This window comes from Callospermophilus lateralis, chromosome 15, assembly GCF_048772815.1.
Source record: "Callospermophilus lateralis isolate mCalLat2 chromosome 15, mCalLat2.hap1, whole genome shotgun sequence".
NCBI lineage: Eukaryota > Metazoa > Chordata > Mammalia > Rodentia > Sciuridae > Callospermophilus > Callospermophilus lateralis.
Window position 1 is genome coordinate 36,421,351 of NC_135319.1, and position 27,795 is coordinate 36,449,145.

Here is a 27,795-nt window from a genome sequence, read left to right on the forward strand (position 1 = left end):
TTTTGTCAGAAGACCGATTATTATTACCAGGAACCAGAGGTAGGGAAAACACAGGAACAAATATGAATAAGAAGGCTGGGGCTGTAGCTCAGTGGTAAAGCACTTGCACAGAATGTACAAGGCCTTGGGTTCAATCCTCAGTACTGAAAAACAAGTGAAGATGAATAAGAAAGTTCCCATAATTAAGGACATGAATGAAGTAGAAGTAGGAAAAGCAGGTATAATTTCTAACTTGTAGAATACATATAGGGGATGATTTAAGTATAATATAATGATACAATAAATAGGTAATTATCTATCTATAGCATCATAGGCTCAGAAAGGACAGAAAGGACAAATAATGTTTACATTATTTGTAATAATGTCTCTGGTAGAGCTGGGACAACTCATGTGTGCCTAATGGCTCTCAAATCCTTAGAGGTCAGTATCAGTTAAGAAAGCAGAGTAACCAATGAATTTCTATAGTTCTGAAGAAATTTAGGCTGTTTTTTAAACAAAATGTCAAATGTACACAAAAACAGAGTGAATATTATAATGAATCCCTATGTCCCCAGCACCTAGCCACTAAGTCATAAATTCACTCTTAAGTTCTGGATACGGAATGTTGTGATCTAAGGGCTGGCTACAAGTCATATGTGCATGAAAAGCACAAAAGAGAACATTTGTAACTCTAGACAAGTCTGTCCATGGGATTGGGGTTGCAGCTCAGTGGTTGATCACTTGTCTTGCATGCCTGAGGCACTGGGTTGAGATCATAGCACCATATAAAAATAAATAGATATTGTGTCCATCTTCAACTAAATACACACACAAACACACACAAATAAATACATAAATAAAAGTCTGTCCATAAGGTGTCAAAATTAAGTGGTGTCAAAAGCAAAAAGTATTTGAAAAGATAGCAATTAATAGTGTGACTTATTACAGAGGGCAGAGAGTAATGAACAAATCAGAGAGAAATCCCTGAATTACTACCCAAATGTATGCCAGTCAAAGCAACCTCAACAATAATTTCACCCAGGTATAAAAGGTTGAAATGTGACATCGACAGCACAAAAACTGTTTAAGAGTGCTAGAGTAATAGATTCAAAGGGGACATACTTTTGAGGGGAAAAAAAAAAAAAGAACAGTTAATAAGAGAATGGTCCTATATTCCTTTGTGTTTGTTTTTTGCACAGTTGGGGATTAAACCCAAGGCCTCACTCATGCTAAGCAAGCACTCTACCACTGGGTGATACCCTCAGCCCCTAGATTATGCTCCTATTAAAGAAACCAGTAGAGAGGAAAAGGTTAAAGACCTATGATTATATATGTATAAAGGAGGAAATAAGTGATGATGGACCAATGTTTTAGAGAAAAATCCTGGGCATGGAAACTAAAACCAATATACTAGACAGAAATGTCACTTTTACTTAAAGAAGAAAAGCTCCTTTCTTCCTCCGATACTGGGAAGGTAAAAAGGAAGAAGACAGATGCTGGGGGTGTAGCCCAGTGGTAGAATGCTTGCCTAGTATGCACGAGGCCATGGGTTCAATCCCTAGCGCCAATAAACAAACAAAAACCTAAGAACATTAAAAATTAAAAATCCCAAAACCTAGTTTCTATTCTTAAACTCAAACGTAAACATGTATTGAACAATATATTTTCATAAACACATTATTTAATAAGAGGAATGGAGCAAAACAAAAGAACCTTTTAAAATTAAAATTTCTTTTATATAATAGGAAAATTAATCAAGATCAAAATATCCAATAAATTCTTTCTGGAACCTTTGTTAATTGGGAGGCTGACATGCTGCATGAGATTAGTGTATATGGTGCATTCAACTGCAATACCACTACTCTTAGTTTCTTTACCTGCTTTTGAGAGAATGCCATTTCCTTTTGCTATGCCAACATAGACTAGGATATTTACAACATCAGAAACTTCAATATGGAGATTTGTTGTTCCTATATCATGATCTTTAGCAGCAGCTACACCTGTGTAAAATAAAATTTGACAAAATATTGTTTTTTAATAATGTATCATACTGTCTCCCCAATCAACACTATTAGAATTAAATTTGACCTTAGTCTCCAGCTGTACAAAACTACTGTTAAGTCACGATCTGTAAAAATGCCCTATTATAATGCAAATTAATAAAAATGTAAATATTTTAAAGAAATTAGCAGGTACTTCAATAGATACTCGCTCTTGATTTATAACCTACTATTAATATGAAAAAGGATTTCAGGAGATTTAATATTAAAAGAACAGATAAGAGTAGAAACTAAAAACCGTTAGAAAATTATCTAATTAATCTTTGGACATAAGTTTGTTAAAATCCCACACACAATTCCACCTTGGAAGAAATATGAATATATACTTACCATAGGCACTACATAACCTGGGCCCTAGATCAGGACGTACAAAAAATCCTGGCAAATGAGATGCCAAATTGAATTTTCCTTCTGGATTACAATATTCTGGCAAAGGCAGACTTTTTAAAAGATCTTCATATCTGAAAAATAACAACACTACCTTCTTTAAGGTTTGTTATTTTTATGCATTCAAATATATAATTTTTTAAGTTGTTAAAAATACCAAAAAACCTTTTCTTTAGAGACACTTCTCTTGATCTTCTTCAAAGTTTAAATGAATGCATTAACATGGACAAGCATAAAACAGTAGTGATACTGACTAAAATTTAAATTCTACTTTCTAAATACTACAAATTAAAAGTTCCAAAAGAAGCAAACAAAGCCTTACGATTTGTTAATGTGAACTTTTTTTCCCTTACTGCCGTAACACAAACTTCCTCTTATTGGAGCTATAGGGATTCAGTTTCTCTAATAGTTAAGTTTTTCTTTTATGAGGAAGGAAAAAAACCCTAAAGGTTACATTTGTAGTTACTTATTTCACCTCTGGGGACAATTTCAGCTCAACTTCCAAAAGCCAACAATCAAAAATGAAAGTTTCAAGATATACCTTGCTGGCATCATAGTCTTGAAGTCTTCACCTGAAGGACAATCTTTCAATTTTAAAACAACCGTTTCTCCACTTTTAGATTTCTGCCGTTCTATAAAGAATGCAGTTAGTTACTAGTAAGTTAATTTCTGCTTTTTGATTTTCACTAATATTTGGAGATAAAGAAATGTAAAATGATTTGATTCAATAATTAACTGTACAGTATGTGCTTAATGAATGCTTATTTTTATTACATATGAACTTCTGTGGTATTAACACTTTTGTTCCTAGATACAGTATACAATATTATTCATTTGTAATGTCTCAAAAATTATTTTTAAAAAATCTCTTTATGATGGGTACAGTGGCACATGCCTATAATCCCAGCAGTTTGGGAGGCTAAGGCCCTAAGCAACTTAGCAAGTCCCTATCTGAAAAAAAAAAAAAAAAAAAAAAAAAAAGCCAGGGGAATGTGGCTCAGTGGTTGAATGCAGCTGGGTTCAATCCCCAGTAGTAAAACAAAATATCTCTTTATAATTGTCAACATTACAGTCTTTCATTTATACCTTTAAGTGTTTTACATTATGTAATTAATTATGTAATTCAATTTCCACATTTTTATGGGGTTTCCAAAATGTCCTCATTTATTATTAGGACTTCCTTAAGGTTGAAGAGACTATTAGAATAAGGATTAAGACCCAGTGTTTGTTTCCACATACTTATTTTTGTTTGACAACAATAATAAAAGTTTTTAAAATTAAAAATCTGTTAAGTTGGGGCTGGGGATGTGGCTCAAGCGGTAGCGCGCTCGCCTGGCATGCGTTTGGCTCGGGCTCGATCCTCAGCACCACATACAAAACAAAGATGTTGTGTCCACCGATAACTAAAAAATAAATATTAAAATTCTCTCTCTCTCTCCCTCTCTCTTTAAAAAAAAAAAAAAAATCTGTTAAGTTATATTTGCAGTTTATTATTTTGTGGGGATATGATTAAGAAAACAGTATACCAAAACAAAACAAAACAAACATACTTGATATTTCTTCAAAACCATCCCAGAATTCCTTAACATTGGCATTTGAAATAACGCTGTCTTTGCAGTTCAGGAGATCTGCTTGGTGGTCTCCAAAATCAAGACTAATCGATTCCGCCTTCCATAAGCTAATGTTCATTTTCTTGTGCACACCAGAGACCACTGCAGGCTTATGAATAGATAAATAATAGTTAAAAAAAAAAAGTTATGGGCCTTTTAATATTTGATAGAAATCATATGTAACAAATGAATAACATGTTAGGATTCAGGCCTACCGACAGACTGGTGACATTACTGAAAGCAATTTTTGACTAGAAAAGATATTTACAATACACTGGGAAAGAAAAGAGATGACCAGAGAATGCCATGTAGAGTACAGTGGCATTTCTGAAACAGAAATTTAAATGTGCAGTAATTTTTCAGAAAGAAGTCTGAAGACAATGTTAAAAATTTCACTTTTTGGCTGTAGAAATGTAGGTTTTGGGGCTGCTTCATTTATGCACTAATATTCAAAGACAGAATATAAACTACTTGCTTACAAGCATGCAATATATATATATACATGATTTTTAAATAAAAATGTATACAGTCCTTGATATTAAAACATTTATATCACTTAAAAGACATTTCTTTTACCTCTACAAGGACAATGATAAATTAAAACATTAAACACCTCAGCATAACATCAACTTTAAGCTGAAGAGATTCATTCAGGACTGGAAAAACCCTGTACCTCAGTGTTAACAGAGTGTTATGCTTATGAATAAGGAGGAGGAGGTGCACTCCTATAATGCCAGTGGCTGGAGGCTGAGGCAGGAGGATCGAAAGTTCAAAGCCAGACTTCGCAAAAGGGAGGTGCTAAGCAACTCAGTGAAACCCTATTTCCAAATAAAATATAAAACAGGGCTGGGAATGTGGCTCAGTGGGGTGAATAAAACAAGCAAAACAGTGTATGTTTAGTATGTGCAACACCTTATGCTGGGAAAAAAAATTTGATGAAATAATTTATAAACAAATATTCCATGGGTAATTTTTCATTTGTTCAAGAAAAATGTTTCTAATAGTAACATTGTAATAATATACATGAATGTGCTAACTGGATAAAAATGCAAATCTAAAAAAGGACCGAATTTTGTAAATACAAGGGTTTATTAAATGTATGTTCACTTATAGATCCACACACACACACATACACATAAACAATGCTGTGTGCACTGGAATAAGACTTAATCCTAGTAACTCTGCAAAGACAGGAGGATGGCAAATTTGAGGACAGCCTCAGCAACTCATTGAGGCCCTAAACAACTTAGTGAGAACTGTGTCCAAAAAAAAAAAAAAAAATTTAAAAAGGTCTGGGAATGTTGCTAAGTGGTTAAGTGCCCCTGGGTTAAATTCCCAGTTAACAACAACAACAAAATATATATCAAATAACCAGAGGTTTTCTGTTAATTCATGTAAATCTGGCCAAAAAAAAAAAAATTGGAGTTAAGAAATAATCGTTCTTGTAATCCTGTTGGTGTTTTTAATATCTTATTGCCTTCCAAATACATTCAGTACCATTTTTTCCCCTCCTCTATTTCTGTACCTAAGGAGGGAAACATTTTGTCTGCTTAATCAACTTCAGGTCCATGAATGAAAAGTATACTCCATCATCCAAAAATACTCACCTGTCCCCGTTTCCAACACTCTTTGAAAAGTTTCCAATTATTACCATTCTTGTAATCCTTAAGCCACAAAATATGCTTTTCACAGATCCAAGAATGTGGTATATCACTGTACAACTTATTATTTTCATTCACGACAGACTTTCCTCTTTCTTTAGGCTCTTCCTTAAGGTCTGGTTTTATGTTTATCTTGGAGGTTTTATTTGGTGGAATTTTGTTTTCAACAACGGAAGCAATTATGTCATCCAGAATGTTAGGCATAGTCCGTCCAGTTTTGCCACTCTATTTAGGAAAAGAATAAACTACTGAAAAAAATTTTCATTGAGAGAAAATATGTAATTTTCCTCCCACATACTGTATTTTAAACTGACTTTACTGATACTGGGGTAGGAATCAACACAAATAGCATTCCTGCATTCAAGAATATACAGTTGTATCAGTGGGATATGTATTCTTAGTCCATGTACTTTTCCTGACAGATGGGGGCCAGAAGTTTGATTGAGAAACTACCCAGGCCTTCAAAACTTAAAAGCACAGCCCTCCTTTTATATCACTTTAAGCCCGAGACAGAGTAAGGTGGGTAGAATGCTCCATATACTTTTAAAAGCCACTAAAACATTTATCTATTTAAGTAATTACTATATTTTCCTTCTGTCCCTGATGAATACTTAGATCAAAATTTGATTTCTAAGTATTTTAAGTAACATAAACCATTCACTTCTAAATCCCCCCTCCCCACGTAGTTTTCATATTCTGAAGGGATTATCTAATGGTTTTCCTGTTCTCAAATAACCCTCTCCTTCAACCTTTCACTTAGGAAAAGATGGAAAATACAGCTTTGAAGATAGGATGCAAATGAACATGCCTCACCATTTTGAATAAGATTTCATTTGCATTTTATTGGGTAGTTCATAGCCAGACACCAAGATTCCAAAATCATCTGAAGCACTTCTCTAACTTTAGGCTAAACCCTAATACCATACATTCCATTCCCCTATAAAATCTGTCATCACACTCACTGGAGCTCCTGTTGAATACACTGGTGCAAAGGCAATGCCAGCATCTGTGGAGCCCACACGTAGTTTGCCAGCTGTTGTAGTCAGTAAATCCCGTAAGGTTGAGCCCTGTTCATTATTCTGGGACATAGGAGGGGATGTTCTGCCATTTGGAGAATCAGAATCATCTTGTTCTCTCTCTTCTTTAATTTGCTTTTCAAGGGAAAAATCTTTGTTTTCTGAAATGAAACATTTCATAAAATTTTAACAAAAGCTTGATACTAAAGTACAGATAAATCTGTCAACCTGCATTTTGTAGCGGGAGGCAAAACTTGTAGTAGTAGAGTTTTATTCCCTTGAATACAAACTAGAGAATGAGTTAGATCTTTTAAGCGTGTAGTTAAGCCATTTGAATATGAAAAGGCTCACCTCAGTATCTTAAACACACAGCTGAGTTTGTACCTGTAACAAATGAAAAATCTTACAGCTAAAACAAGTGAAAAATATAAGGTAAGTTAGAAATCTAGTACTCTAGTAGTTTTATTGATAAGCTAATCCATATGTGATTCTATAACTAATTTTGATGCAATCTTAGGAAGGGAAGACTCTGAATAAGACGAATATTTTACTGAACTTGTCAAAATTTAAGCAAAAGACCAAAGTAAATTCTTTTAACAGTATAATCCTCTAATGTGTACTTAGATAATTGGTTATGTTTACCTTTTTTTTCCTCTCTGGCTTTTTGCTCTGCAAGATCTGCTAACCAGTGCAGTGGTGACTGGGATTCTGGAGGAGTTAACTTGCTATCTGTGCTTACATCACTCCCTGGACTGCGGTTGCCATTACTCTCAGACTTCTCAGGGGTATTCTGCTGCTGAGACTCAGGCATGCACAGAGAAATTTTATTACTGTGATTAAGAACATTCTGTAAAACCTACAAGGGTAGAACAATTAAATTTTTAAACACCATTTCTTCATTTATTGAGAGTTAAAAAGCAGCAGTCAGAAGAAATTTACATAGTAACACAGAAAACATAATCCACAAAGTAAGTCCTACACTGAATTTCAAATAAAGTTATTTTATTTAACCATGCATTTTATATGAATAGCGATTTTTACTCACTTGAGATACACCATTCATGGTAGGAAAACTTCCAACTTGTAAATTCTGTTTGTTAATACAGTGACAATGGGATTTAATACCATATTTTTCCCTAAGAATGTGCATGGCATCTAGAAGATCTGTCAACACTACAAAATAAAATGGTAGTTAATAAAAAAATTACTACTAGTTGTTAAGACTATACATTTCTTTTCTTACTATATTTAATAATTTAGAAACAATGGAGGTTTTCTTGTGATCTTTTAATTCTCTTCCATTTCTTTTCTCCTTGCCATCCCTTCCAAGTATCATAGAATTAATTATTTACCCAAGTTTATATTCTCTATTATTTTCTCACTTACCTGTATTTTAAAAAATGCAGTATGTTCAAAAATCTTAGAAAGCTTTCACTACGAATCCAAAGGCTTTTTCATTATATTCTATTTTCCTCTTCTAAAATGGTTATGCTATGGATTTCATCACTGGAGCTGGGCTTATCTTCCTAAGGAAAGATAATCCTAAAGGATTTCCTAACTTTGGGTAAGATAATTCAAGATTAGTTAAATCTTACCTCTTCATTCTATTATACTCCTAGATATTTCTTTTAGTGTTCTTTTAATGTAGAACAATCAATAGCTATTATACTAGGTAAATAATATACATTTACACTTACCAGAACCAGGTATAATTTGAGTTGGCATTAAATGTTTGTGATCATGAGGTTGTCCTTTCACACACTTCATCCAAGCATATAATTCTTTATCTGTAAGATGACATATTTTGGTTATATATTACTCATGATTTTACAAATATAAATTTGATAGTTGTACATGAAACTTCAATGACAAGCTTCAAAATGCTTGATACTTGAAAAACAGATAAAGTCCTTTTCGGAATATTCATGCTAATAAGTATTCAACTGTCCCTTATATGAATGATTTTAATTAACAGATTCTAGGATTTCTGACTTCTATACATTGGAATCTGAAAGCAACAAGATTTAATCTAAGTTTGGCCTACGATTAGGAACTATCGGATCAGGCTAAAAGATGTAGAGGAAACTTAATGCTAGAAAACTCAGCCATTAATAAACTGTGGTTATTCCTCCTATTAAAAACATACTTCACAAAAATTTCTTTTTTGTGAATATGTTGCACATTAGTATAATATATGCATAATAAAGACAGGAAAAACACACATCTAATTTTCCAGATAAAGGATCCCAAAGAAAATAACACAAAAAATTTAAATTTATATTATTATGAACCAACCTCTAGAACTTTTTCTCTCCTTTGCCTTGTAACAATCCAAACAGACCACAAACCCACATTTTTGGCAGACCCAATGAATGTTAAACAGGGTCGCTTCACATGCATCACACATCTCACGAACTCCTCGTACTGCTCTTTTCCAGGCAATTTTGGCTGAAATACAGAAATTTTAAGGTATACATGCTCTTTTCAATGCATCTTTGGATTAAATATAGCAAAAATAGAAACATAAAGTAAAACTGAGAATTTTTAGGGCTACATTAATTAAAGACTAGTTGTAGATCTCCTTAGATTATTAATTAGCATTTGTCCTCAGAAAACTGAAAAAAAAAAAAAAAAAGTAAATGCAACTAAAAATGGCTTATCTACAATGAAGGGTTGACCTTTTAGCCTGAATAATTCTTCTTGTGGGGGGTTATCCTGTGCAAGGATGTTTAATAGAATTTGTGGCCTTCCCTATTAGCTACCAGCAGCATTTCCTTACTTCCTCCTTTAGTTATGCAACTAATAATGTCCCCAGTTATTGTCATATGTCCCCAGGAGACAAACCACCGATTTTATGGAAAAAAGAAAAGAAGCTAACATTTAAAGCACTTAAACTTTATGTCTAAGTAAACATAATTAGGGTACTACTTTGTAAATAAATCCATGAGGTAATTATCTTTTCCATTTTACAGACTGATATTTAGAGGTATTTGCCATAGGTCACAAGTTAAACAAGAATAAAGTTGAGATTCAAATATAAATCTCTGGGATGAATTACATTCTTATATAACAAAATACAAAATTTCATAAATTTTGTATCCAAAGTAATTTTATAACATTAATTTATGATATAATGGCAGAAATAAGAAAATGTTATTATGATTTCATAACTGGTTAATTGATTCAATTTCAAAAGAAAATATCTGTAATCTGAGTGTGGTGGCACATGCCTTTAATCCCACAGCTCAGGAGGCTAAGGCAGGAGAATTGCAAGCTCAGAGCCAGTCTCAGCAACTTATTGAGACCCTGTTTCAAATTAAAAAAAAAAAAGAGCTGGAGATGTTGCTCAGTGGTTAAGTGCCCCTGGGTTCAATTCCTGGTACAAAACAACAATAACAACAACAACAACAAAAAAGAAAACTGTAACCTTAAGTACATGAAAGATGCCATTATAATTAAAAATCAATAAGATAAAATGAAGGACTTCTTACACAGATTAAACATAATTCAAAAATATATTATTAAAATGAAATTTGTATAGTGTAGGTTATATTTAACTTCCTTACCATCCTTTTTCACCCAAGACAAAGCTGTTTTTTCAGATGTTACTAATTGACAGAACTTATCACCTATTATTTCCAAGATATATTTAGAAGTTTCTATGTCTAATTCATCATCTTCATAATTTTCATGTGTCCATAAACTCATAGCTTCATCATCATATTGGTCAGGAGAAGAGAAACCATCTATTCTAACCACTCCATTTTTACTAAATGACAATCTGAAACAATGAAACACAAAAGCATTAGATACCAAGTACAAGGTTAGGATTATAATTAATTTTTAGGTTCATATTATATTATAAACACATAAATTATATTTCTAATTTAAAAACAGAAAAATAGGGTATTTCTTCATAATGCTTTAATTAATTTAAATAAATCTCACAGGTATTATACAAACGGCAATGGTAAACAGCACCAATTTTTGGTTATTTCAAAAAATAAGATTATTCCCACCATTTATACTTAACTTCAATCAAATGAAAACTATTAGAAACTACACTGAAGTGTTTGATGAGTAACAGGAGTAAAAATGTAGGACCAGTGTTACTTGGAGCAATGCTGTTATTTTACATCTAACCTCAATCAGGAATTGCTAATTGCTAATGTTAAAAATGACCTACATTACCTTAGGATTTTTATTGGGAGGATAACAAAAAATTCCAAATATACATATACTTCCATTAAAATGACAATTAATTAACCCAATTAATGGATCTAATTGCTCTTAGCTTCTGACATAAGTAACTATTTGAAGAGAACTTCAGAGTAAATGAAAGACAAAATTGCCATTCTTTTATTGGCTGGCAGTTTTTCCCAACTTTTGAGTATTTAGTCTATGTATTCTCTAAGAGGATATTTGAAATTCATTGTAAGTCATCCTGTATTTTTCAAAATGACAACATAAAAAATGGTCTTTTTAAATTCTTACTTCTCTTACACTTTCCCTTTTAAACCAAAATTTTCCCTTCATCATGCTCATCTTATTTCAACATTAAGTAATTATCTTCACTTAAACAATTCTTCAAACTGTTTCTGAATATTCTTTTACCTGAAACCTACTTTCCTTCTAATTCCATCTATGCTTTTTTTTTTGTACTTCCATGGTACTACATTCTGCAACAAATCCCTCTTGAGGATTGTTGGTTACAAAGACTATGAAATAAAGAAGAAATAGAAGATGGTTTGCGCCTACCAATGCATAGTTTTAGGTTCTCTCCTGGGCCACCAGCATAGTACATTTATCACAGTAGATTATATCTAACTTCTTACAAGAAAGCAGAATAACAACCATGGTTTGCAATAGAACATTTCATGTGTGCATGGTCCACATCAAGAACTCTGCACAGTACTCTATCTCATTTAACCTTCACTGAGCCACTGAAAAGTAGGTACTGCTTTCAGTCACATTTTCAAATAAGATAGGCTTAGTTTTAGTCCTACTGAAATTAATAAAGCCACACAGGAACTAAGGGACAGAGATGTTATTAAAACTGGAATGACTCGATTCTAAGAATGTAAGACATTAACGAGTCTCTATTAGGTGGGTAACCTAGCTACTCTATAGTTCAACTTTTACAAGTATATTCATAAGGTTTCAATTTTAAAGTACTTAGTAATATTAAATTAGTATATAGGTTAATAAAATTTTATGTAGTTATTATATTACAAAATCTGTAAAATGACATGGTATTAACAAACTCTCATTATTTTATAAACTAATTTTTACAGCTACAAATGTTTACTCTATGTTTAATATTAAGTATGCTATTCTGATATAACACAGTGAGTTGAGTTTAACTGCCTAGATTTTTTACCTAGATTAATCAACTGTTTATGTTTATTGGTTAAAGTATAGATATAAATACTACATTGTTTTGGCCAAAGTATTCTCATTAAGAATAAATCTCTCAGAAAACAGAAGTCACAGAACAAAGTAACACTATGAATATATATTTAAGTTAGTAAACTACTGTCAAAATTTAGCACAAAAAAGATTAATTTTTTATAATATATTAGAAACATATTCAAAGGGTCCCTTAGAATAATAGAATAATTTCCAATACCCACTAAATATTTTCCCAATTTCATATTTTTACTTACCGTCTAAAGTAGTAAAATCTACAAAATACTGGTGAGTGAGTTGGTTCTTCTCCTTTTTTACTGCGAATAAGTCTACATTCTCGGCACTTTTGTAAATTAGGCCCTATTTCACAGCAGGAGTCATCCTGTAAAAAGGATTCCCCGGTTTGCTTCAGCTTCTTGACTTTTCGCCAATCTTTTAATACTGACCGAGGAATGCCAGCTGTAAAATCAGTAGAAAATGATTAACAAGATTGTTTTATAGAAAGGTGCATTCCTCAGATGAAGTTCAAGACAAATATACAACAATGATATATTAACACTAGAGACAAAAAGCCAGGACTTAGATTTCCAAGTATAATTAATGACTGAAAAGCCCACAGCAGCATTTGTTTACTTGTTAACAGATTCTACTAACCTAATGAACCCTTTGTTATGCTGGAAATGCAGAGCTGAGTGAATTGACTGAACATTTTATGCATTCTTAACAATTCATATGCAACATTCACAGCAAACAAGAGAATTACTCATATTCTATGTACCTCTATCTAAAATAAAATTCTTCTATACAGAAATTATTTTTCCTTTATTGCAATGCACTCCATATTAATGGCAGCAGTACCTTTTATAAAAATAAAAGGGTGTTTAAGAAAAAAATTACACATATTAATTGATGGAGGTAAAAAATAAAATGCATCATATCAGCTTTTTGATACCTTGGGTTGATCCTACAGTGCTAACTATGTGTTGGAGGTTAAGGAAGGAGGGTTACTTGGGCCAAAGAGGTTAGGGTAGCCTGGACAACACAGTGAGACCCTATCTCTTGAAAGAGAAAAGAAAAGGCACCAAAGAAACATAAAAGAAAAGACCTAAATGTATTATACAGTCTATTACTTGTAGGAAAAAGAATTAATTTATTTACCATAGTCAACATCATTGCTCTTGTCACTTTTGTTAACTTACGCTTAACAAGTAGAACATGACTGAAGTAATTCTAGAGAGTAGGTAGAATTTTCACACCACGAGAAACCCAAACAATTAAGTTACAATTGTCTATTAAATTTTTAAAATAACTTTATTTTACTTATAATTTTTTATGTGGTGCTGAGGCTCGAACCCAGTGCCTCACATGTGTTAGGCAAGTGCTCTACACTGACCCACAACCACAGCCATGTCTATTAAAATCTTAAAAACATATTCGTTTAAGAGCAAATTATATTGGGAAAAGCAATATCTGGCAACTCAAACATTTAAGTATACTTATCCTGTGATATTATGTACCTATGACATTAGATTTACATAGTTTGTTATTTCTTTCGTATTAACAGAATATATTCTATTTCCTAATCTTGTGTTTTGTATTCACACCTATTAGAGACACAATGAGTCTCTTGAAACTAGATACTTCTTGCAGAAACTTGTAGAACTCTTGTCCAGAGCTCCTACTATTTCCAGTAGAACTACAGAAAACTCACCCATCTTGTACAGAAGCACTGTATTTAAATGATAGGATGGCTCATTTAAAACTGGGTCCATTTGTATTCAGTACTTCCAGGATTGCTGCTTGGTTGTTTGCAATTACGTTTTCCCCTCTTCTGTCTCTACCTTAAGGCAAGGAGCCATTTGGCTTAACCCACTAGAGACACACACACACCCATACACACCACTTATGGCATAAATATGTTTCCAAATGGGTATTGTAAAGAGTTTACTATTTCCTCCACTATGTATACAACAGATTCCCCCCCACCATGGACTATATAAAAAAGAGCTTTTAGAAGTCAGAATGAACAATAGAAATGTCACACTGCTAATAAATTTTTATTTGGTACACTTTCTTCCAATAGTTTATTTACTTTTTAATTACACTAATTTAAATGCAATCTATTTCTATTTTTGATTAGGAAATAACTTTAACCAATATACTTTTAATTTCAGGTAACAGAACAGTTCAGAGTGTGGATCCCCATACCACTGTGAACAGTTTAAGCAGTAAAGAACCAGACATTTCAAAGCAAATCTCAATTATGACACAGAATAGGCACTTTTGAGTTTTTTCTTTTTAAAGAATGAATTAATTACAAAGACATTCATATGAAGAGCTTTTGATATAACTTTTGCTCTTAGACCAGGCCATAGCTAACTGTTGCTAATAACGTTTATGAATTTAACTATAATAATATTTATACAATAAATAAGTTTTTCCTTTAATTCTACATATCTAACTTATTGGCAAAATCTAAAACCTAATAGTTTAAGATTAACATACTTAGTCACAACAACAAAAACCTAAATCAGTGCTTACTTTGTGTAGTAAGAACCTTTTGAACTTCAGTTCCTCATAAGCAAACACACAAATAGATATACTGGATAAACTAAAATTATGTAAGAATTAGTTATGAAAAGGCAACTAATTTCTAATTTTAAATACAAAATTCAATTTTACTGAAATTAAATGCTAGTTACCATGTATGAGAGATTTGACTAAGCATTACAATCTAGAGAAAAAAAAAGGTACTAATGCCTTAGGACTCTAACTTGAAAACATGTACATTCAGTCTCAAGATAAATAGAGAATATGCACTTCATTTAGAGTTAATTTTATAAATTTAACCCCATAAGGGTTTTCTAAGTGTTAAAAGCTGGAGGGTTCCTAACTTTTTTTCTGTAAATTTAACTCAAGTATACGAATAAGCAAAACCAAAGGAAATGTTGTGTGAAATAGAAGAGAGACAGTTATTAACCACACTAAGCCTACTGTGAATTCAACAGGGGCAGTAAGAACAACATAGGGGAAAGAAAAAGTGACACTGTATATAACCCAAATTCAAATAAATGGCAGGTATCCTTCGTTGTCAATCTCCCTCTCTGTCTTCTGACTATACTTGCATTTCAGTCTGCCAGTCTCTCTGTCTCTAGTTGAGCTTGTCCTTCGTTCTTTCACTTTCTGACTGTCCTTTTCTATGATTCCATCCTCCTGTTTTTCTCTCCTTCACTTTGCCTCTGGTTTCCACACAGCCATGTGGGAAAACCTCATTCTGTGAAAAGGCACAAATAAGAGCCTTCAAGCATCCAAGTGCTTGTGAAAGTATTTCTTGAGAGTCCACAATGTCACAGATATTTCATATATTGTATGTGGATGAACACATGAATATAATCAAACTATTAAGTGCTTTCTGCATAGTGCAACACACCTACAAAGAAATAAGTAAACTGAGAAATACTTCTAGAGTAAAGACATATAGAAACATTTTATACTGAATATTACTAGAATCATTTATTTTTGTCCAGCTATACCCATAAAGGAAATATTCTAATTTTGCAGCTTTCTACTTATTATGGAAGTTCTTGAATATGTAAATGAAACCACAAGATTCTCCCTCTATCTTGTACCTCTATCTTGAACAACTATTTGAACAGCATCATTAAATGGATGGTAATTCCAATAAGCTTACAATTTTGACACTTGAAGATACGTCATATTCACTCTACTTTTTAAATTTTTCTCTGGTAATGTGCATTACAGTAACTAGAATTTTCCAACTAAATATTGTAATAGTTAAATATCTTCATGACCATTAGAGTCAATTTTTATTAAGATTACCATAACTGCATTTTAACAGTTCTTAGAAATAGTTAAGATTATGACTTACTCCTAAATTACAAAGTGGGTTACAAATATTATCTACTATGAGTGCTAGGGAAAATAAATGTATTTCTTCAAGTCTCCCTAAAATAAGGAATATATCTCTTATTTCCTCTTATAGGGTACTTGTAAAATGTAGAAATGATATCAGTGAATACATATACATGGTGTGTGTGTATCTACACCTGCAAATAAAGACAAAAGAATGCCTTTCAACTCACTAATCTTCATAGAACCACACCAATACTGCTAGAACATTCAGTCCATTTTACCTGAGCTAGATAAAACAAATTCTTTACTTACCACTATTACTGCTACTCTGCAACTTCAATTTACTTTTTTCTTTGGCACTCCTGCTGAGAACTCCATTGGGTTTCAAATCTTCCTCTATTTCACCTTTTCTTTTTTGCAAATCATTTTGCTTCTTTTTGTAAGTTGGCTTAGGTTGCCTTTTAGTCCTTTGCTCTGACTTGCTTTCACTTTCATCTGAATCTCCACTTTCAGAGCCAGATTCATAAGTTCTTTTGGCTTTTCTCCTATTGACTTTATCATCTCTTACGTATTTATCCACTATGATTTTACTATCTACACTATTTTGTATATCATTAGATGTAGAGGCTGTTAAGTTGACAGAACATGGCTTTATAATTTCAGATACAGAATTCCCTGAATTTTCCATTTTATTAGTATTTTTATCTTCTTCTGAATGTCTGGTAAGCCAGGCCTTTTTCAGTTTAGTGTGGTAGTTCGGTTGACTTGTCTGGGATGCTTGCCCATTTCCTACAGAGTTTGCTTTGTTAATTGTACTACAGATTACAGTGCTATCCAGAGGAAGGGAGGCTGAAACTGTCTGATTTTTCACAGCATTAAGTTCAGTCTCACTAACATTACTACTTTTATACTGAGCTGCAGCCAATGCTGCCTTGTGCTTTTTTAAATGAATAAAATCAGTTGTGCCTGAGAAGCCAGAGCTGGGCTGAACAGTACTTCCTGTTTTATTACTGGCCAGAGTAACTGGAACTGTGGTGCTGACCTTGCATTCTTGTGTTTGAGCCACTGACTGAGTAACATTTTTTGAAGAGGTACATTCTAAGGACGTAGAGGCCAAAATGGTATTTGACAAAGAGTAAGTTATTTCTGAACTACCCCAGCTGGAAACACTGGTGGTAGTAGGAGCAGATGTGAATACATCTGTTTTGGTATTACACACTGTATTTATAGTAGACATAACTGAAGTGGGAACAAAGCCCTGTGAGACAGTCTCGAAGGTTTTTTCAGATTTCATGTGAGCACTGTCTGAACTCACATTTGGTAGAATGATTCTTCCAGTCTCTCCAGCTTCTATTGATTTGAGGCAATCTGTTTTATTTGCCCCAGTTGAAGATCTTTCACTAACTCGATCTTTGGAAGCTAACTGCATTGCTGGCATGCTATCAATTTTTGTACTAGAAGGTGGACGCACAATGACAGATGCCACAGCAGCCTGTGATTTTCCACCACTTTTCTCCACATGCCACTCTGCTTTCTCTTTGCTGAGGTTATTATTAGCCCTCCACATTTCTGTCAAACTCTGGTCAGAAGAACTCTTAAAATTTGCCTGAGAGTCTTTTGGCTCAGGAATTAAAGTCGGAGGCTTCTGTGATTCCTGAACTTTGCTGCCAGAATTTACTGGCATCACTGGAGTTAAAGTTGGAGGGGAAAGGCTACTGTAGCTGCTTTCCTTTCGTTCTAAACTGTGATGAATTGGTGGGTGAAATACTGGTGCTCTATGTAAAGCAGGCATACTGCGGAGTGTATTTGTAGAAGAAACTGTCAAATGGGTAGGACTTCTACAGTCATTTCTGAAAGTTGTTACTGAGTGAGATGTAATCTGATGGGGAAGATGTTCTGGTATCTTGCCTACTAAACTTTCACTTTCTGGTTGGTGTTTAATCAAAGGTGGAGGCTTTGAAAGAGATGATATAAATGAAGTCAGAGTTTGAGGATTAGCTGCTGTTGCAAGGGAATTACTCTGTTTTTCAGTGTAAATATTTGAAACCTCTTTGGATGGGTATGATCTTGGAGGTTCATTGACCACACTATTGGACAATGTAGTAAAATAGTTACTTTGGGGCAAACTTTGAGGCACCGGGTGCTTCATTTTATAAAGCTCTGATACTGAGCGTTCTACATCTTTATCTTGTTTGATGACATGGCTTTTAGGGCTAGATGATGATGCTGTTACTCTGGAATAATTCTCTCTCTCACCCTCAAGTCCCTTAATTTTGGTTGTAAAGGGAGCAACATCAATACTTTCTTGAAGAATTCGACGATGTTCTTCCTTATATTTGTTTAATCTCTCTCCAGTCTCCTGGGGTGGCCTTTGCGATTGACTTAATACTGGATCCACAAAATGCCTATGCAAGTGACAATCTTTCCCAGGCTGTGACCTATTTAGATCCAGGTCATTTTTTACTGATGTGGATGCAACAGACCGTAATGGTTCCATAAAAGCTTTCCTCTCCAATTCTCTATAAAGAAAACACAAAGATTTCTGTAATCAATTTTTCTTGGTGGGTGGGGGGAGATGGTTTCTATGTAATATATTCTATTATGAAAGTAAAGCACACCTTTTTAAGTACTCTAATATCAATTACAAAATGTATCAATACAGAATACTTCTTCAAAGTCTAGTTGTAAACATTTATTAACTTAAAATTAACTGAGAAGTGAATTAAGAAAAACAAGTTTTAAATTTAAGCATTAGTTAACTTACTCTTTATGGTGATCTACTACAGGTTTTGTCAATGGCGGACTGGAATGTGTGGTAATTTTAAGAGGTCGATGAGGTTCTGCACTGGAAGGTCTGACAGGAATGTGACTGAGTAATCCAATACCATCTGCTGAGGTCACAGGGGTGTGTTGATGTAACCAAGGACTGGGAGAATTCTATTTAAAAAAAAAACCCAAAACAAAAAATTGGACTTCAGTTACTAGAAAAAGTTAAAATTAGTGTCACAGAAGTTTAACAGGATTACATTTATAAAAACTGTGATTTTATTCTAAATTAATTGGATGAGAAATATTCAAGCATATAACCAGCATAATTAGATTAATTTTCCCATAGTATGCAGTCAACTCATCAGTATTAAATTATCAATTTCCATAAATTTACTTTAATTTTACTAAAAGTAGCTCTGGGAATCAGTGCTTTCAACTTAATTTACTTGATTTCCTAAGACTTTAATATCAAAAGACTATATACTATAGCTAAGCACAATGGCACATGCCTATAATCACAGAGATTTAGAAGGATAAGACAGGAGGATCACAAGTTGGAGGTCAGTTTTAGCAATTTAGCAAGATCCTGTTGCAAAAAAAAAAAGAAGGAAAGAAAGAAAAAAGATTGAAAAAGTAGGCGGAGGTGTGTAGGAATGTAACTTAGTGGCAAAATGCCTTTGAGCTGGTTCAATCCCCAGTACCGCACAAAACAAAATACGAGCAAAGATTATGGTGGTATTAACAAAAACAGAATGTTTTTCTTATATTTCACCAGAAACAGAAATTATAACCAAATTCATTTGCCATCTTTTGGCATCAAAAAAAGCTAACTTTTTCAATACAACAATTTACTTACAATTGGCAGATAACTGTATTTTCAAGGCTTAAATGTATACTCAGTTGCACCATAAACTATAAACATTGTTGGGCCATTAAACTTGGAGATGTGGGGCTGGGGCTGTAGTTCAGTGGCAGAGCATTTGCCTAGGATGTGTGAGGCACTGGATTTGATCCTTAGTACCACATAAAAATAAACAAATAAAATAAAGGCATTTTGTTCATTTATAACTAAAAAAAAAAAAACAAAAAAAACCAAAAAAAAAAACCAAAAAAACCAACCAACTTGGAGTGTGGAAATAAAACAATGTTAACTTTTTCTATGTTAATATGCTGCCTTTCTCATAATTAAAAATGTGGTACTGAGACCTCTATGTTGAGACATATATCAAATTACATGTTTAAGGATTTTTTTCTATACTATGAGTGATACTGAAATACCAGAAAAACAAAAGCTGCTTTAGTTTTAACAAAGGGGCTAAATTTAACAACTCAAATGATAATGCCAAAGCAGTTTATGCCAAATAGATACTGCTGTAAAATTACCGAAACTAAAAGCATACACCATGGCTGCAAATGTCACCTAAGAGAAAAATACATAATTATACACATAAGGATCATCCCAATATATAATGACACAAAAGGCCTCAGTTCTAACAGATTCAAGATTCTTGCTGGGTACAGTGATGCACACCTGAAATCCTAGTGACTCAGAAAGTTCAGGCAAGAGGATTGCAAGTTTGAGGCCAGCCTCAGCAACTTAGCAAGATCCTGTCTTCAAATAAAAAAATAAAAAGGGTTGGAATGTAGCTCAGTGGTAGAACATCTCTAGGTTCAATCCCCAGAATCTCAAAATGAAAATCTTAAACTGCAATAAAGGCAAGGCAACGATAAAGGTTTTTACCTTATAAAATAAGACTCAAGCTGAGCCTGGTAGTGCATGCCTGTAATCCCAGCAGCTTGGGAGACTGAGATAGGAGGATGGTGAGTTCAAAGCCAGCCTTTGCAAAAATGAGTAGTGCTAAGCAACTCAGTGAGACTCTCTCTAAATAAAATATAAAACAGGGCTGGAGATTTGGCTTAGTGGTTGAGTGTCCCTGAGTTCAATCTACAATACCCCACAAAAAACAAACAAAAACCCTACTCAAATAGATTCCTAATCTAGTGCCTGTGCTTGTATTGTTTTTCACTTTTAAACCAGGATAACAGATCTTGATTTTTGCTCAAAATGTTATTTAAATTTATTTCTTCATATTATACGTTTACACAAATTAATGGAAGTCAGATACACCTGTTTTTAGTTTAACCTTTTTTTTCCTCCCGGTGGGGCGGGGGATTGGGGAGCAGTACTAGGGCTTGAAGCCAGGGGAATTTTACCACTGAATTACATCTCCAGCCCTTTTCCATTTTATTTAGAGACAGGGACTCTCCCTAAGTTGCCCAGGCTTGCTTGGATCTTGGGATCCTCTTGCCTCAGCTGATCCTCATGCCTCAGCTGCCATGCACCACCACACCCAGCTAGTTTAATTTTATATTTTATATTTAACATTTTATATTCTTATAAACATGGACGCTTGACAGTCACAAAGTCTACCAAGTAACAATTCTTCCAAGCCATTTCTAACAATAACTTAAATCTATTTTCCAGACCTTGGAACTTATAGAAGGTTCAAAGTTATTTGCATCTCTTGGCTTCTTATGTTCATCTAGGCTATCCTTGTGCACCTGCAACTACATTCATGACACACTGAGAGTGAAGGTCTGAGTGAATGCATTAGGCACTTAAGTTACCACACCTACTTTCAATTTTGACAATTAATATTAGGATAATGTAGTGATTATAGTGATTCTTCTTTTTACTTAAAAACTACATAATGTACACATTGTAGTATGTTTCACCTATTACTAGATTAATGGCACCATCAAAAATGGGGCTGGGGGGCTGGGGATGTGGCTTAAGCGGTAGCGCGCTTGCCTGGCATGTGCGTGGCTCTGGGTTCGATCCTCAGCACCACATACAAATAAAGATGTTGTGTCCGCTGAAAACTAAATAATAAATATTAAAAAATTCTCTTAAAAAAAAAAGAATGGGGATGGGGGCTGGTATGGAGGCACAAACCTATAATCCCAGCTGAGGTGAGACTGAGGCAAGAGGATCTCAAGTTAAACCTTGCCAGTTTAGTGTGATGATCAAAATTAAAGATGAGGTGAAAAAGTTCTAGTGCTGTGATGTATAACAGTACTTGAGTCTAATCATTAAGAGAGTTAATTAATTAATTTATTTTAAAAAATATTTCTTAGTTGTAGGTGGATATGATATCTTTACTTCATTTTTATGTGGTTGGTGCTGAGGACTGAACCCAGTGCCTCATGTGTGCCGGATGAGCACTCTACTACTGAGTCACAACCCCAACCCCAGTAATTTATTTTTTAAGGTGCTGGGGATCAAACCCATGGCCTTGACTTGCTAGCAAGTTAGCACTATTTCTCCCCACCCCCCACCCCCCCCACCCCCGGCCAAAGGGCATAAAACCAGATTTGGGCAGAATATCTGAAGACATATCTTAGGTCACATAAAGGACAAGATTAGCTCCTGGAAGTTTAACAGTGGCACCCATTCCTCCATTTGAAAAACAACACTGAGCTTGGTATTATTCTTACTAGCTATTTCTTAGTGTAAAATGAATTTGCTAGAGAAACCACATAGCTCACAAAGGAATATAAGTCCTACACCAACTGCAGCAATAGTCTGTTAGGTAGGGAGAATCTCATCAACTTTCCCACATACTGGAAATCTCCAGACTTGGATAGTCTTAAGAAAAAAGGGAGTCTAAAGAGTCATAGCTCATATTATCAATTAACATAATGCATTGAACTGGGGTGCATAACAATTTTAAAAAGAACAATTTGATAATCCATATAAAGAAAACTTTACAATTTTGCATAAATATTAACCCAGAATTTTCAATTATAAGTATATGAATTTAAATCAATGATAAAAACCACAATCTAAAAAAATTTACTTTCTTCAACTAACTCTTTTTATAAAGTGGCTTTTCTGAGATTTCTGCTGCTACTGCTCTGAGGATATTAAGCATCCAAACAAATATCTGAAAAACTCTAACATTCTGTAATTGGACATGACCTAAAAGAATGGGATACTGAAAATGCATCTGTACCTTTTAATAAATAAGTTTATACTGACATAAAGGCAAACCAGTGTCACTTACCCTCCTTAATGAAGCTTCAGCACTAACTGCATTTTCTGGGTGAACCCACTTAGGAGAAGGCAGACCAAGTCCTGAGTATGCATGTGTTCCGTTTGGATACTGCCAAATAATTGGATAAAGTCCAAGCTGATTATATGAAGCAGAAGGATGAGCTTGTCCAAGAAGATGAGGTGACTGGTGCTGTAACAACTGTTGCTGTTGCTGGTGTGCTAGTGCTAAGTGGCTCAAGCTGCTAGCATGAGCACTCTCTAGGCGTGGGTGGCCACCAAGTAAGGAGGCAGTAGGCACTCCAGGTAACACAGTGGGAAGTAAATGAGGATGATGAACAGAATGGTGTGGACCACTAGTCAGAGGATGAGTGTTGATTGTAGGTAATGGAGTTTGACTGGATGATCCAGCTAGTAAATGGGATGCAGGGTTTAAGGCAGGGTGATGGGTACCTGGATTTAAACAGGTTCTATGGGATGTGGAATGAAGAGGGAAAGGATGTTGACTTAAAAAAGGTGAAATGTGATTAGCTCCTGCTTCTGATCCAATAAGAGCAGGATCTCGATAAACGGTGAAATGCTCATTTTTATCAATGATAAGAGGGCTCTTCGTAGTTTCCAATGCACTGCCTCGAGTAGGAACCGGATGAAAACTGCATCTTGATAACTCATTTGCCAGTCTTCTTTCACCAGTAGCTTGACTGTTCACATAAGTAGCCTTAGACTTTACAGAATCAGGAGAATGGGTAATTTTCGGTTTAACAACTTCAGGTGAAGAATTGGGTTTTGTCTTGTGAGTATCTACTGAAGCAGTTAGTTTAGATTTTATAGTCTCTGGGGGTGGACTTGGCTTATTTGCCTTATCTTCTGTGACAGAAGGTGCACTTAAAGAAGATGTGTAAGAGATGTATTGATTTTTTTCTTTTTCCATATCCAGTTGATCATTTCCTGAAGAAGCATTTATAACACTTGACTGGGTTAAATCAACTTTAATTACATCACTGACCCAGTTCTGGTCAGAATCTTGTTTTGCTGTTTCCAAGTATTTTGAATTTACAATTGAATGTTTTGAATCATTAACTTTAGGATCCATTTTCTCAAGTGTCTGCAGGCCAAAGGTACTTGAGTTTTCCTGAACCACTTTTTCTGAATTAGTATCTTTTGTAATATCAATAACACATTTTGGTGTGGATGGTCTGGATATAAACTTTTCCTTTGGTAATAATTCCACCGTATGTGTGTTTTCCATATTGCATTCTTGAAGAAGTAAATCCTTAGGATTATGTTCAGCAAGTGTGGCCTGTTCTGATGAATGGATAGTAACTTTTTCTTGAAACTGAATATCTACAGATTTCTGCTTCTCTGCTTCTTCATGTTTTTTATCTTCATGTATTTGATCCCAGGGAGTCTGGATATCTACTAGTGTCTCTTCTCCCACCTTCTCACTATTCTGGGATTTCCCTTCTTCTCCATTTATCTTGGAAGCATTTTTATTTTTCAACTCATTCTCTGACTTCTGCTCTGAGGAATTATCAATTATTCTCTTATTGGAATTTTCTGAGTCACTGCTCTCAGAAAAGTCTGAAACATTGTCAGTCCGCAATCTTTTCATATTTAGTTTCTTTTCATCCTCCTCAGGTTTCCTTCTTTTATTCATCAAGTGTTTGTTTTTACCCTTAGGATTATCTGTAAGGTTAAAAAAAAAATTCTTACTTTTTGATTATGAAAAATCATAATCAAAACTAAGTAGCATATTTTAAATATTTTTATTTGTTCCCAGTACCTAAAGGAGAAAAAAAAAAGATGGATCCTACCTCCTCGTGATATATAATCGTATTTTTCCTCCTTCATCTTCTCTTCGTCTGGTATACTGCTATCTGAGCCCTTCCTCTTATTTGGACGGATATTTCTTTGTTGCTGTTGCTGGTGTGTATTCTGTTTTGGTACAGCAGTTTGAGAGTTCATTGCTGGTCTGGGACTATTTGCTTGGGCACGTGTATAATGGCCCTAAAAATAAACGACAATGATTATAACTAGCTAATTCTAAATAGAGAAAAAGAAATTATAAAAATTAATTACTAGTAACATACATACGTGAACAGTGTTGATATTTTGATTGGCACGAGACCTACGTCGTGATGTAATGCCAATATTTTCACCTTTTAATAAGGAGTGAACAACATCATCTAGAAAGGTCATTTGAACCATAGAAGGATCGACATTCTGTGGTTCTAGTACCTAATCCATAACACAAAACAAAAACAAAAATTAAATCAATGAGTTAAACAATACGTGGTAGCATTTCTTTACTAAGTAGAAATGTTTAGAAATCAGTTTGGGATCCCTACTTCCTATTTTTAAAATAAATAGGACAAACTAGATATTTATACTTGTTCTTTTTGGTGATGTCACTTGCATATGGGCTCTATATTCTTCTTTTATCATATGGGGGATTGGACCCAGGTGTGCTTAACCACCAAGCCACATCCTCAGTGCTTTTTATTTTTTATTTTGAGACAGAATGCTGTCAAGTTGCATAGGGCCTTGCTAAGTTGCTGAGGCTGGTCTTGAACTTTCCTGCCTCAGCCTCCAGAGTTGCTGGAATTACAGGCCTGTGTCACTGTGTCCAGGTGGACTCTATATTCTGATTAATTCTTAACTTTGTTTATCAAAATATATCTGCAATAGATAATATTTGCTTTCTAATTCTTGGCTAGTAGTTGAAACAGTGTTACAGAAGATTAAAAGTAACTGTCCTTGGTGACTAAAACTGGTTACTTAAGTCTGATAGTATCTTTTAAATTAAATTTTTGAAAAGTAGCTACAAAATAAAACTAGGAGAACAAGTCAAAAACCGTACAAATTAATAATGTAAAAATTCAAGGTGATTTTGTACTTCATCAAGGTGAAAGCTTGTCATCTTTTTAAGGAAAAATGCAGCTAAATAATATAATTTATTTATGGGCTGGGGATGTGGCTCAAGCGGTATCACGCTTGCCTGGCATGCGTGCAGCCCAGGTTCGATCCTCAGCACCACATACAAACAAAGATGTTGTGTCCGCCGATAACTAAAAAAAAATAAATATTAAAAAAAAAAAAAAAAAAGAAAGAAAGAAAGAAAGAAAGAAAAGACCTGCCCTCTACCCAACTTTCTCTACTTCCAAGTCCTAAATGGGGACAAAGAGGTTGCCATGGCTCCAAAATAATATAATTTATTTAGTAGCATTGACAAAATTTTAATCAAAGCATTTAAATTGTTTACAAAGGAGCTCTATCATATAATTCTCCAAAATTCACTTGGGTAGGAATTTCTAAATATCTGGTTTTTTTGCACAAACAAATGACAGCTTTAAAAATAAACGTTTTTCTCAAAAAGGAAAATAAAAGACAAACCTGTGTTTTTAACATTTGTCACAAAATTAAGTGAGCATACTAATAATGAAATTTGATGTGAGAGAGCTACATATGCACTGAAAGTTTTCATTAGTGAAAAGAAAACAAGGCCTGGGAATATGACTCTGGGATAAACCATTCAGAACGAATTTTTAACACCAGAGAGACAGAAAAACAGAGAAAGTTTTAGCTACGAAAAATTAAAGAAAAAAAGACTAACTAGCTTGATGTGTCTATTTCAGGTTCTGATTTTATTAGTATTGAAATAAATATGACACTACCATTATCCTCTGACCTAAAGTGACCTCTATGTAACATTGGAGATGCTGGTCACAGCAGGAACATGCCTATAATTCCCAGGCCAGTCTGGGCAATTTAACACAACCTCAATATAAAAGAAAAAGGGCTTTGGGTATATAGCTCAGTGGTAGAGCATTTGCCTAGTATGCTTGAGGTGAGGCCCTAGGTTCAATTCTGAGAGGGAGCGGGAGCGAAAACAAAGCAAAACTCTGTAGATGAAAATTATTATCAAACTGTTGGCACAGACTATTTTTTAAAAAATATTTTTAGGGGCTGGGAATGTGGCTCAAGTGGTAACGCGCTTGCTTGGCATGCATGAGGCGCTGGGTTCGATCCTCAGCACCACATAAAATAAAATAAAGTTGTTGTGTCCACTGAAAACTGAAAAATAAATATTAAAAAAATTCTCTCTCCTCTTAAAAAAAAAATTTAGCTGTAGATTGACACAATACCTTTATTTAATTTATTTATATGGTGCTGAGGATTGAACCCAGTACCTCACACATGCTAGGCAAGTGCTTTGTCACATGTTGAAAGGATAATAACTCAGCTTAACATGTGAAAGGCTCTGAGTTCAATCCCCAGCACCAAAAATAAATAGTTAAAGTATTTACCTGATCATTCATAACGATCATGGTGCGGGTGAAGAGATCATGATGAGTAATTATGCCGGTAAACCACTGGGTGGCAGAGTCTTGTCTATATACTCTCACTCTGTATCCATTTAAAGAATAAGGACCTTTAAAAAAACACAAGCATAAACAACTTAAATGCGGACATTTTACGTAGTAATTACCTCTTAGGAGAAAACAAAGCTATCTGATGAGTAATATAACCAAAGATAAATTTAAAAAAAATGTTGTAGAAGACAAATAAAATTCTTTGGTGGCTCATGACTACAATCTCCAATGCTCTGAGGCTGTTCAAGATCAGCCTGGGCAACATAGCAAAACTCACCTCAAAAATAAAAAATAAGCAGATCATTCTGAGGTTATTTTATACACACACACACACCTACATATATATACTTCCTGACTCAATGGAATAAAATACTTAAAAAGTTAGATGGAGTGTTTCTAGAACCATGAGTTAGTAAAAGAACAGAACGTTAAGTTGTAGCAATCTGGGCTGTAGTAAGGTTACAAAACTGCTAACAAGGTTTGGGCACATGACTACCTGGATGAAATGAAAAGGTAACTCAGAACTTGAAGTCTGAGTCATCTAGCTGCCAGTACTTTACCATAAACTCCAAATTTTGATTCCTCTGTGACAGTTAGGAAAAGC

General features: G+C 34.2%; 1 protein-coding gene across 6 annotated transcripts in view; it reads right to left on the reverse strand.

Moving 5' to 3' along the window:
- Positions 1-27,795, reverse strand: part of Jmjd1c (jumonji domain containing 1C) — a 287,493-nt gene that overhangs the window by 13,841 nt on the left and 245,857 nt on the right. For 4 of the 6 annotated variants that reach the window (XM_076834248.1, XM_076834244.1, XM_076834246.1 and 1 more), the window contains 18 exons: positions 27,126-27,250; positions 24,913-25,056; positions 24,633-24,825; positions 22,832-24,504; positions 18,760-18,932; positions 16,308-18,514; positions 12,380-12,581; positions 10,280-10,494; positions 9,009-9,161; positions 8,411-8,500; positions 7,759-7,886; positions 7,356-7,569; positions 6,660-6,874; positions 5,644-5,922; positions 3,977-4,145; positions 2,968-3,058; positions 2,370-2,500; positions 1,857-1,979 (listed from right to left, as the gene is read on the reverse strand). In XM_076834248.1, coding sequence (XP_076690363.1) covers positions 1,857-1,979; positions 2,370-2,500; positions 2,968-3,058; positions 3,977-4,145; positions 5,644-5,922; positions 6,660-6,874; positions 7,356-7,569; positions 7,759-7,886; positions 8,411-8,500; positions 9,009-9,161; positions 10,280-10,494; positions 12,380-12,581; positions 16,308-18,514; positions 18,760-18,932; positions 22,832-24,504; positions 24,633-24,825; positions 24,913-25,056; positions 27,126-27,250 — 6,525 coding nt within the window. Of the gene's footprint in view, positions 1-1,856; positions 1,980-2,369; positions 2,501-2,967; positions 3,059-3,976; positions 4,146-5,643; positions 5,923-6,659; positions 6,875-7,355; positions 7,570-7,758; positions 7,887-8,410; positions 8,501-9,008; positions 9,162-10,279; positions 10,495-12,379; positions 12,582-16,307; positions 18,515-18,759; positions 18,933-22,831; positions 24,505-24,632; positions 24,826-24,908; positions 25,057-27,125; positions 27,251-27,795 lie in introns of those variants that run through there. The other 2 variants (XM_076834245.1, XM_076834250.1) reach the window with 2 other exon arrangements.